General features: G+C 44.6%; 1 protein-coding gene across 1 annotated transcript in view; it reads right to left on the bottom strand.

The window, feature by feature from the left end:
* Nucleotides 1–2,639: 2,639 nt before the first annotated feature.
* The window catches only part of LOC147029413 (uncharacterized), a 12,624-nt gene continuing 3,433 nt past the window's right edge, over nucleotides 2,640–11,830 (bottom strand). The window contains exons 3-5 of the mRNA XM_085872452.1: nucleotides 3,807–7,356; nucleotides 3,368–3,431; nucleotides 2,640–2,885 (exon numbers count right to left, since the gene is read on the bottom strand). Coding sequence (XP_085728578.1) covers nucleotides 2,746–2,885; nucleotides 3,368–3,431; nucleotides 3,807–7,356 — 3,754 coding nt within the window. The 3' untranslated portion in view covers nucleotides 2,640–2,745. The remainder of the gene's footprint in view (nucleotides 2,886–3,367; nucleotides 3,432–3,806; nucleotides 7,357–11,830) is intronic.

Genomic DNA, 11,830 nt, shown 5'->3' with positions numbered 1-11,830 from the left:
ATTTCAAGCACTGTGAGCATCCTTTCGCAATCCTCCAAGACCACTCACGTTCTGTTGTTTTCCGACAGTCATGAAGAATTTTATACATGTCTGAATTGAATAAATTTTTTTCCCACAAAACCTTGAAATGCGAACCTATATCCTGGAAATATTTTGTTCAATTTCGTTTCTTAGCAAGAGAATTACAGGGGTTCAAAACCGTGAATTGATATTTGGCCCGCTCTGTATAATAGGAAATATTTATGTTTGAGAGATTAATATGGTGACAGGAAATACCTCCCAATCTTCCTGTTTCTAAATCGGTTTGTTTTCTCTTACTATTAAGAATCCTGATATTTGTGTCTTCATCATATCATGTATGCGAAAATGGGGTTATATGTTTATTGTCTCCTCCTCGACGAAGTGTCAATGGTCCACGAAACTCAGTTATATTGTACTTGGTATACGTGACTCTTGATCACTATACTTTTGATGGGGAATATTCCTCTTCAAACAAGTTGCCTTTTCTTTTCCTGTACTCACTGGTTTTGCACATGTACTCACTGCCTTCTATATTCATTTCTTTGTAAAACCTATAACCTAATGTCTTATCCTGAACTGCCTTGTCCCGCTTTTAATATTTTGTTTCATTCTCACCAAGGATGAAACGAGGTGACCTGGTTGATAACACTGCAACTTTTGCCATGATTATGTCATTCTCTTTCCACCCAGTGGACATGGATTTCATTTTGAATTGTTTTACGTAATGCTTATCAGACCCCTCCACTCCCTTCAAAGCATATGTATATATATATATATATATATATATATATATATATATATATATATATATATATATATATATATATATATATATATATATATATATCAGGAAATGTAAGCTTAGTTTTGTGAAAATCATGGCAGATGTTTTACATGTCAGTGTTTTGAACTCCGTGGAACCAGAAAATAGATGTTCTCTGACGAAATGTACTTTTCCTTGTGGACAGTGGATAATTTGCGTGTTTAAAGAGACAATAACGTAAATAGGATTTACACCAAGTTGTTTAACAGCAAAATTCCACAACACTTTCCAGCTCACTATAATGAGCAATAATTAGGGGGGTTAAAACTGAAGCCGAGAACGCTGAGTATACGCTATGCAGTCCGAGGTACATCAACAAACGTGATTGGTCCAGTGCTATCATGTGCCTCCCACAGAAGAGACCACCACCACCACCTATGCCACCCGTCCATGGGACGGATAATCTACTCGTATATACTTTGGCAAAACGGTTGTTGATTTTATTAATATGAAATTATTTTATTTGCTGATACCTCATTATTCCCACCAAGTGGATAGCATTCTCCCTTAGGAGACTGTTTTATGCCGTTCTGTATAAATCCCATTCTAATTGGAATGTTGAATTGTGTTTGCCATTGTATTGTGACCGACATTTCTCTATTTTTAGATTACATCGCCGTTTTACAAAAGGACAAGCAAACACCACCCATCGCTTCGCTTTCAGGTGTGTACCAAAGGAGGGGGGCAAGAGAATGGGGAGAGAGAGAGAGAGAGAGAGAGAGAGAGAGAGAGAGAGAGAGAGAGAGAGAGAGAGAGAGAGAGAGAGAGAGAGAGAGAGAGAGAGAGACAGACAGACAGACAGACAGACAGACAGACAGACAGACAGACAGACAGACAGACAGACACAGACACAGGTGGAAGAGAGCAAATAAGACTGGACGCTTTGATAAGACAAGAGCAAAGAATACCAAAGTTGACGTTGCTGTGAAATATAACCCCCCGGGGATCTTTGACTGGTCGAGGGTTAAACATGACCATCACCGCCGCGCCTCAACACAGAGCGCCATTTCCTGTGTGTTTTGTATTTTACGGCGATGGCCCCGCTTCACACAGGAGCGACAAAGGTTTCATAGGCATGAACTGTGTCCTCCTGAACCAGATTGTATGGACAACTGATGGAAATACAGCACAATGAATGAGATCACAAGTATGGGGGGGTGGCAGATTGCAGTCTTTGCTGCTGTATTTGCTTCTCGTCTTGCCTCTTGATGTTGGGGAGTTTCTGCTGCCTTCAGGCACAATAATTTACATGAGTGTTACAGTAAAGCTCATTTTGTGCAGTATTTGAAGTATAACTTAATTGAAGTCCTTCTGATGGAATCTGCAGGTGAGTTTGGGAAGCTGGTAGAAGTGAAACATGTTTTTTTTTTTGTGTATACCTTGTCGAGGCTCGTATGAGAGGTAAAAGGAGCGATTAAGGTTTGTTGTAAAAAAAAATGAATGGGATTTTTGATTGAAGAAATCTGAGTTGATGAGGTGGAGAAGATTGTGGTCAGAGCGAAGGTCAGATATTTTTGGATGAATATTCGAAGTTTATCCAGATGATGGCAGGAGCTAAAGAGAAGGAGGAAAAAGTGAAAAATATCGTTGGAGTGTAAATGTGTTTGTGCAGTCACAAAGTCATGCATGATGGTTGCCACAAACACAGAGAGTCAATGGCTTCAGATCCCTTCATAGGTAACAGACATGATTGGCATTGATTGTACAGATCGGTGAGAGACCTCACCTGCCTGATGTATTCAATTGAATTGTTAAAGTCTCTTCACTGAGTATTACTAAGTTCTTGTCATGCTATTTTAAACAAGGAAGTGACAAATTTAAAAACTTGGACTCAAAAAATGTCAATTATTAAATAAAGTCCTTCGAGTGTAAACGTTACCTGTCGTTCTGGATACTCGTTTTTAGTCAAAACAACTTGGATCAGCCATCTGCAAGAGTCTCTGTCTTCGTCTTGCATTCCTGGAGCACTTGGGAGTGATGATGGATTCACTACCAAACATCTCATCCTCTGCTCCAGCGGCCATAAATATGACTTCTTCCTCTGTGCACACACATCAACAAAAGGAAGTTAAAATCACTCAATAGCACTGTCATCATAATCTCAATCATTATCATGCTTTTCACCACAATCCTGGAATGGAGATCCATCTATGCATGTCTGTATCGATATCTCTCACTGCTCCTCCCTCTCCCTGAACCATGATGAAATGCTTCTTGGAAGGCAGCTCGAGTCACCCCAAGCTGAGAGAAAGTGGGATTGTAAAAATCGGTTTTTCAAACAACTTCTTTTAATGATCATCCAGATGTACACAATGACTTGTGTGGATACTTTTAGTCATGCCAGACTTCCACCAATTGGAATATTTATTTGGTGCTTGTCTGGGTCAGAGTGCAGCAAAATATTCATCTGGTCTCAACACTTGTGACGCACAGAAAAAAGGCACACGATGCAGGTGAAGAACGTGGAGTTCAAACAAAGTTAGGAATAATTTGTCATGTCAGGCAAGAATCTTGGAAACTTACGTTCTGAACGATACCGCTTAATGTGAGGTGGTGGAGGAGGGAATCCGCACCGCTTCCGAGGGAGCTTTGAAAAATAGAAAAATGAAAGATTAAATGAGAAATCGTTCAGGAAAGAGTACAGAAGGAAATGCAGTAATAGAACAAGTAATCGATGAAAAGTTGAATTTGGTGATATAATCCAATCGAAGGGAGTTAAGAGTTCTTTTTTTTATCCTCCATGGCAAAGACCATGCAATGAGTTACCTTTCCCTCCAAAGTCATAATTACAATTATCTCCACAACTAAGGATATTTTTAATTGAATTAAACATTAACAGCAATGTCAACAGAAGATGAAGTGCCAAAATGCCTTTCAACTTGACGTCTCCATCTTGGGGTTGGCTCTGTTTGTACCCAGAATGTTCACCCCCAACTTTTCCAAAGGACTGAAGAGTGTTTACCTGTTGAACTTCCTGCGTATGATATGGACCCTTAACACCGTCATGCTGCTGCTGCTGCTGCTGCTGCTGCTGCTGCTGCTGCTGCTGCTGCTGCTGCTGCTGCTGCTGCTGCTGCTGCTGCTCCTGCTGTTCCTGTTGCAGTCCGTGCTCACAGTGAGGCCTCTGTTCCTGCTGGAACGACTTAAAATGCTGTTTCTGTTTTTGATGTTGCTGCTCTTTCTGTTGTTGATGTTGCTGCTCTTTCTGTTGTTGATGTTGCTGCTCTTTCTGTTGTTGATGTTGCTGCTCTTTCTGTTGTTGATGTTGCTGCTCTTTCTGTTGTTGATGTTGCTGCTCTTTCTGTTGTCGATGTTGCTGCTCTTCCTGTTGTTGATGTTGCTGCTCTTTCTGTTGTTGATGTTGCTGCTCTTCCTGTTGTTGATGATGATGCCGCCAGTCATCACGGCGAGACTTCTGTTCCTGCTGGAACGTCTTACCAAAGTGCTGTTTCTGTTGTGGATGTTGATGCCGCCAGTCATCACGGCGAGGCTTATGTTCCTGGTGGAACGTCTCATCAAAGTGCTGTTTCTGTTGTGGATGTTGATGCCGCCAGTCATCACGGCGAGACTTCTGTTCCTGCTGGAACGTCTCACCAAAGTGCTGTTTCTGTTGTGGATGTTGATGCCGCCAGTCATCACGGTGAGGATTATGTTCCTGGTGGAACCCCCGAACAGCGTACTGTGGCTGGTGTTGCTGCTGCAGCCAGTCATCACAGTGAGGCTTACATTTCTGCTGTTGTCCCTCAAAAGTGTGCTGTTTTTGTTGTTGCTGCTTTTGCAGCCTGTCATCACAGTGAGGTGTCTGTTGCTGTTGTTGTACCATGGCAACACTGTGGGATTTCATTTCAAATCCAGAAATTTTGCTTGCTCCTTGTCTTTGCTTCTTCCTTTGTTTTTTGAGGAAGAGCTTTTCTTTTTTTTTCAGCAGCTGTTCAGAACGACCTTCTTCTTTCTCCACAACAACACTTTCATCTTTCTCCCCACCAGCAACACTTTCTTCTGTCCCCTCCACAGCGACACATACTTCTGTCTCCTCCAGAGTGCCACTGTCTTCTGTCTCTTCCAGAGTGACACATACTTCTGTCTCCTCCAGAGGGACACTGTCTTCTGTCTCCTCCAGAGCGATACTGTCTTCTGTCTCCTCCAGAGCGACACTGTCTTCTGTCTCCTCCAGAGCGACACTGTCTTCTGTCTCCTCCAGAGCGACACTGTCTTCTGTCTCCTCCAGAGCGACACTGTCTTCTGTCTCCTCCAGAGCGACACTGTCTTCTGTCTCCTCCACAGCGACACATACTTCTGTTTCCTCTGCAGCGACACTTTCTTCTTTCTCCTCAAAAGCGACACTGTCTTTTGTCTCCTCCAGAGCGACAATATCTTCTGTCTCCTCCAGAGCGACAATATCTTCTGTCTCCTCCAGAGCGACACTGTGTTCTATCTCCTCCAGAGCGACACTGTCTTCTGTCTCCTCCAGAGCGACAATGTCTTCTGTCTCCTCCAGAGCGAAAATGTCTTCTGTCTCCTCCAGAGGGAAACTGTCTTCTGTCTCCTCCAGAGGGACACTGTCTTCTGTCTCCTCCAGAGGGACACTGTCTTCTGTCTCCTCCAGAGAGACACTGTCTTCTGTCTCCTCCAGAGCGACACCGTCTTCTGTCTCCTCCAGAGTGACACCGTCTTCTGTTTCCTCCAGAGCGACGCTGTCTTCTGTCGCCTCCAGAGTGACACTGTCTTCTGTCGCCTCCACAGCGACACTGTCTTCGGTCTCCTCTACAGTGACACTGTCTTCTGTCTCCTCCAGAGCAACACTGTCTTCTGTCTCCTCCAGAGCAACACTGTCTTCTGTCTCCTCCAGAGCGACACTGTCTTCTGTCTCCTCCACAGTGACACTGTCTTCTGTCTCCTCCACAGTGACACTGTCTTCTGTCTCCTCCAGAGGGACACTGTCTTCTGTCTCCTCCAGAGGGACACTGTCTTCTGTCTCCTCCAGAGGGACACTCTCTTCTCTCTCCTCCACAGTGACACTGTCTTCTGTATTCTCCACAGTGACACTGTCTCCTGTCTCCTCCACAGCGACACTGCCTTCTGTCTCCTCCAGAGCGACAATGTCTTCTGTCTCCTCCAGAGCGACAATGTCTTCTGTCTCCTCCAGAGCGACAATGTCTTCTGTCTCCTCCAGAGCGACAATGTCTTCTGTATTCTCCACAGTGACACTGTCTTCTGTCTCCTCCACAGCGACACTGTCTTCTGTCTCCTCCAGAGGGACACTGTCTTCTGTCTCCTCCAGAGAGACACCGTCTTCTGTCTCCTCCAGAGCGACACCGTCTTCTGTCTCCTCCAGAGCGACAATGTCTTCTGTCTCCTCCAGAGCGACAATATCTTCTATCTCCTCCAGAGGGACACTGTCTTCTGTCTCCTCCACAGCGACACTGTCTTCTGTCTCCTCCAGAGGGACACTGTCTTCTGTCTCCTCCAGAGAGACACCGTCTTCTGTCTCCTCCAGAGCGACACAGTCTTCTGTCTCCTCCAGAGTGACACCGTCTTCTGTCTCCTCCAGAGCGACAATGTCTTCTGTCTCCTCCAGAGCGACAATATCTTCTATCTCCTCCAGAGGGACACTGTCTTCTGTCTCGTCCACAGCGACACTGTTTTCTGTCTCTTCCAGAGTGACACTGTCTTCTGTTTCCTCCACAGCGACACTGTTTTCTGTCTCCTCCAGAGCGACACCGTCTTCTCTCTCCTCCAGAGCGACACAGTCTTCTGTCTCCGCCAGAGTGACACTGTCTTCTGTCTCCTCTGCAGCGACAATGTTTACTGTCTCCTCCAGAGCGACAATATCTTCTATCTCCTCCAGAGGGACACTGTCTTCTGTCTCCTCTACAGCGACACTGTTTTCTGTCTCCTCCAGAGCGACACCGTCTTCTGTCTCCTCCACAGCGACACCGTCTTCTGTCTCCTCCAGAGCGACAATATCTTCTATCTCCTCCAGAGTGACACTGTCTTCTGTCTCCTCTGCAGCGACAATGTCTTCTGTCTCATCGACAACAACACTTTCTTCTTCCTTCTCTGCAGCAACATTTTCATGTTGTTCCACTTTGGTCACAACAAATTCCTCAAAAGGTTTTTTGTGTTCCTGATCTATCACCTTCTCTTCTTTTCTTTCGCTCATCTCATCTTCCTCTTTATGGATTAAATAATCTTCCCTTTGTCTCTGTTCTTCCTTTGTTTTTCTTTGCTCTTCTTCTTCTTCACTTTGAGAAACCTCTCGTTCCTCAATACGCACATTGTTTTCCCCCTTGCAGAGTTCTTGTTCCAGTCGATTTATCTCAGGCATTCTTTGTGTTTTCTCGTGATATATTGACTCATCCTTTAATTCCTGCATCTGTCCTACTTTCTGTGCCACCACACCTACATCTGTATGACACTGCACATGCACTTCCTTTTGTTGAAGCTCCTTGAGCAATGACTGCTCTTTCTTTTCTTTGTTTTTCTGTTCATGTTTCTGGAAACATTGAAAACTGCAAAAAATAAAAGACATTGCTTGTCAGTTCAAGAAAAAAATGCATGATTTTGGAAAGGAAGAAAAGCATGTTCCATGTGTGTTGCATTGTTATGGGAAATAAAACATTGATCCTGCATGTGTAACATAAACAAGGTTAAAAGGATGGGTGTGCGATGATGAAACCAAAACATAAAACGGACAAAGACTTTATCGAGGACTGATGGGAGCGAAGACCGTGCCGAATAACATCTTCAATAGGAGCGGAGACCGTGATGAGTGCAGCAGGTTTTGTGGGAAAAAGACCGAGCACGTGTTGCGGCCGAGGCCTGCAGCTATGGTGGCTTTTATGAGGCCGAGGGCTGTGCACATGCGCACATTGTTGTGCTGATCGACATGTGATTGGGATGCGGCTTTGGCCATGCAGCTTGGAGGGAATTATCGACTCCATCCTGTTTAAGGTGGGACTGAGTCTCAGTGGGGTCAAGGACCACGTTGAATATATCAGCATTGGATGCGGTTTTGCTGTGAGGCTTGGTTCGCTTTGTCGACTCCCTTTTGGCAACTCACTCCCATGATGCACATCCCTCCCATGGTGCACATCCCTCCCATGGTGCACATCCCTCCCATGGTGCACATCCCTCCCATGGTGCACATCCCTCCCATGATGCACATCCCTCCCATGGTGCACATCCCTCCCATGGTGCACATCCCTCCCATGGTGCACATCCCTCCCATGGTGCAACTCCCTCCCATGATGCACATCCCTCCCATGGTGCAACTCCCTCCCATGGTGCACCTCCCTTCTGCCATGGACTGATGGGACCGAGCTTCAGTGGGACCACGGATGGATATGGTGAGTGGTGGCAGTGACATACTGTGTGTCTCTGGGCGGATGGGGATGTCCCTCTATGGGATCGGGTGAACCCTCGGAGGTGGAGGTGGAAACGCAGCAAGGAAAAGGAGACTGCTTGGTCCATGAGTCATGGTTCCTTGCTGGGTGAACATGGGTGCTTCGAGACCAGGGAACTCTCCGTTGAGTCACAGAGACTTGCAAATGGAGATGATGACCGGCGGTGGCGGCACGTGTACACGCACATGAATCATACAAACAGTTGTGATTGAATCGTGATTTTATGTACTGTATTTTCCTGTGCAGAAACCGTGGCCGTATCTTCGGTGCACCCATGTTTTTCACCCTCAAAGGAAAGGAATGTATTAATCATTTTATTTTCTGATCGAGATCGAAATCCGTTTGTACATGAGCTTTGTATGGAACAAAGTGATGGAGGTGTCAACATGCTCCCTCCCATGTCCGTTTAATCTTGTCTCACTGTCTTGTTCTCATTTTAAAGAAGTTGAAGAGAGAGAGAGGAGAGGATACCAAGATTTAATTTTCATTTTTTATTTTGAAATATGATAAAGAGGATTTTTTTGTTGTTCTGAGAAAATGGAATAAAAGGGATTCATTCCGGTATCATACACATTTCTTGTGGATTTGTGCCCCTGAAAAGGGCTATTTGAGTTTAACGATGCTTTTTCGATAAACGCAAGGAAATCCTTGTCAATGCTTTCCTCATCGAAGACGGAGTGTAACTCCTTGTCCGATCAGGGTGGAGGAAGTCCCCGTCACTGTCCATGTCGCTGTTACCATCATTTGCAGCCTCCTCCTCCCAAAAGATGTGATCCTCTGTGCTGTCCATGTTGTTGGAGATGCAACATGTCAGAAATGCTCGCTCGATGATGTCCGACGGTATCTCCTCTCACACCTTGATAATCCAGCTGCAGATCATTGGAAAGGAAGACCTTTCTCATCATTCCACTCTTGGGGTAGGTCTTCTCCCCACTCATTATCCAGTCAGATAAGCAGGGAGATAGCCCGTCCTTGAACGGCGTGTTGATGGACACATCGAGGGGCTGCAGGAGCGATGTTATCCCACCTGGGATGATGTCGAGATCGGTGTTGGTCCAACGGAGCAGCGCTTTGGTGTCGTCGGTCTTGTGACAACTGAACGTATCTCGGACTAACATACTCCTTCGTCGGGAGAGACCGCCATCTGGTCTACTACTTCAGACCGTGTGCACCCAGTGCTGGACCAGTCCCTCGTCTATCCACCTCTTCTGCTGCGCACGACCAATGATGCCGGCTGGAAAGTTGTCGGCCATTATTGAGGGTCAGGTGACTGCCCCCTGCCTGTTGACGGATGCACCTAAGTTTGTGTGCAAGTTTATTTGAGGTGGATACTCCATTATTGGACTCTAACTATTGTGAATAATTCTTCTTTTGTGTTTAATGGCATTTTCAGAGCCACGAGGCTCCATAAACACCGCATACCTAAACTCCAGGGGGTGTCCGGATGTCTCCGAATGACATTTCCGAATGTTCCTTTATTTAATTTCCGCACATGGTGAGACAACGCTGTACAAGCTCAACTTGAACCGATTTTAAACATTTAAATGGTGGAATTCAGTTTAACAGAACTTCGTTCCAACTGTTAAAAAAATGTTCATGAAGAAAATAGTTGAAATTTAGCATTGACCTTTCATAAGACCGAGTATTTTTTCTTTTCCCGTGTATTATACGCATGTCAAACTTTTACCTTTTTTTCTGAGAAAAGGGCGGTTTCTCACCAGAAAATACGGTATGTGATTTTAACACACACACACACACACACACACACACACACACACACACACACACACACACACACACACACACACACACACACACACACACACACACACACACACACACACACACACAGTGGGGAGAACAAGTATTTGATACACTGCCGATTTTGCAGGTTTTCCCACTTACAAAGCACGTTGAGGTCTGTAATTTTTATCATCGGTACACTTCAACTGTGAAAGACGGAATCTAAAACAAAAATCCTGAAAATCACATTGTATGATTTTTAAATAATTAATTTGCATTTTATTGCAAGAAATAAGTAATTGATACATCAGAATAACAGAACTTAATATTTGGTACAGAAACCTTTGTTTGCAATTACAGAGATCAGACGTTTCCTATAGTTATTAACCAGGTTTGCACAGACTGCAGCAGGGATTTTGGCCCACTCCTCCATACAGATCTTCTCCAGATCCTTCAGGTTTCGGGGCTGTCGCTGGGCAACACAGACTTTCAGCTCCCTCCAAAGATTTTCTATTGGGTTCAGGTCTGGAGACTGGCGAGGCTCCTCCAGGACCTTGAGATGCTTCTTACGGAGCCACTCCTTAGTTGCCCTGGTTGTGTGTTTCGGGTCGTTGTCATGCTGGAAGACTCAGCCACACCCCATTTTCAATGCTCTTGTTGAGCGAAGGAGGATGTTGTACAAGATCTCGCGATACATGGCCCCATCCATCCGCCCCTCAATACGGTGCAGTCGTCCTGTCCTCTTTGCAGAAAAGCATCCCCAAAGAATGATGTTTCCACCTCCATGCTTCACGGTTGGGATGGTGTTCTTCGGGTTGTACTCATCATTCTTCGTCCAAACACGGTGAGTGGAGTTTAAACCAAAAATCTCTATTTTGGTCACATCAGACCACATGACCTTCTCCCATTCCTCCTCTGGATCATCCAGATGGTCATTAGCAAACTTCAGACGGGCCTGGACATGCGCTGGCTTGAGCAGAAGGACCTTGCGTGTGCTGCAGGATTTTAATCCATGACGGCGTAGTGTGTTACTTATGGTTTTCTTTGATACTGTGGTCCCAGATCTCTTCAGGTCATTGAGCAGGTCCTGCCGTGTCGTTCTGGGCTGATCCCTCACCTTTCTCATGATCATTGAGGTTCCACGAGGTGAGATCTTGTATGGAGCCCCAGACCGAGGGAGATTGACTGTTATTTTGAACTTCTTCCATTTTCTCATAATTGCACCAACAGTTGTTGCCTTCTCACCAAGCTGCTTGCCTATTGTCCTGCAGCCCATCCCAGCTTGTGCAAGTCTACAATTTTGTCCCTGATGTCCTGAGACAGCTCTCTGGTCTTGCCGATTGTGGAGAGGTTGGAGTCTAATTGATTGAGTGTGGACAGCTGTCTTTTATGCAGAAAACGAGTTCAAACAGGTGCAGTTAATTCAGGTAATGAGTGGAGAATGGGAGGGCTTCTTAAAGACAAAACTTACAGGTGTGTGAGAGCCGGAATTCTTACTGATTGGTAGGTGATCAAATACTTATTTCATACAATAAAAAGCAAATTAATTATTTTAAAATCATACAATGTGACTTTCAGGATTTTTGTTTTAGATTTCGTCTTTCACAGTTGAAGAGTTTACTGATGATAAAAAATTACAGACCTCTACGTGCTTAGTATGTGGGAAAAATCTGCAAAATCGGCAGTGCATCAAATACTTGTTCTCCCCACTGTGTATATATGTATATATATATATATATATATGTATATATATATATATATGTATATATATATGTATGTATATGTATATGTATATGTATATGTGTATATATATATATATATACATATACATACATAT

Source organism: Eptatretus burgeri, chromosome 3 (genome assembly GCF_056783735.1).
Source record: "Eptatretus burgeri isolate ZD-2024b chromosome 3, Ebu_testis_v1, whole genome shotgun sequence".
NCBI classification, from domain to species: domain Eukaryota; kingdom Metazoa; phylum Chordata; class Myxini; order Myxiniformes; family Myxinidae; genus Eptatretus; species Eptatretus burgeri.
The sequence above is the reverse complement of the archived record's forward strand: the minus strand, read 5'-3'. Positions and strand labels throughout refer to the sequence as shown.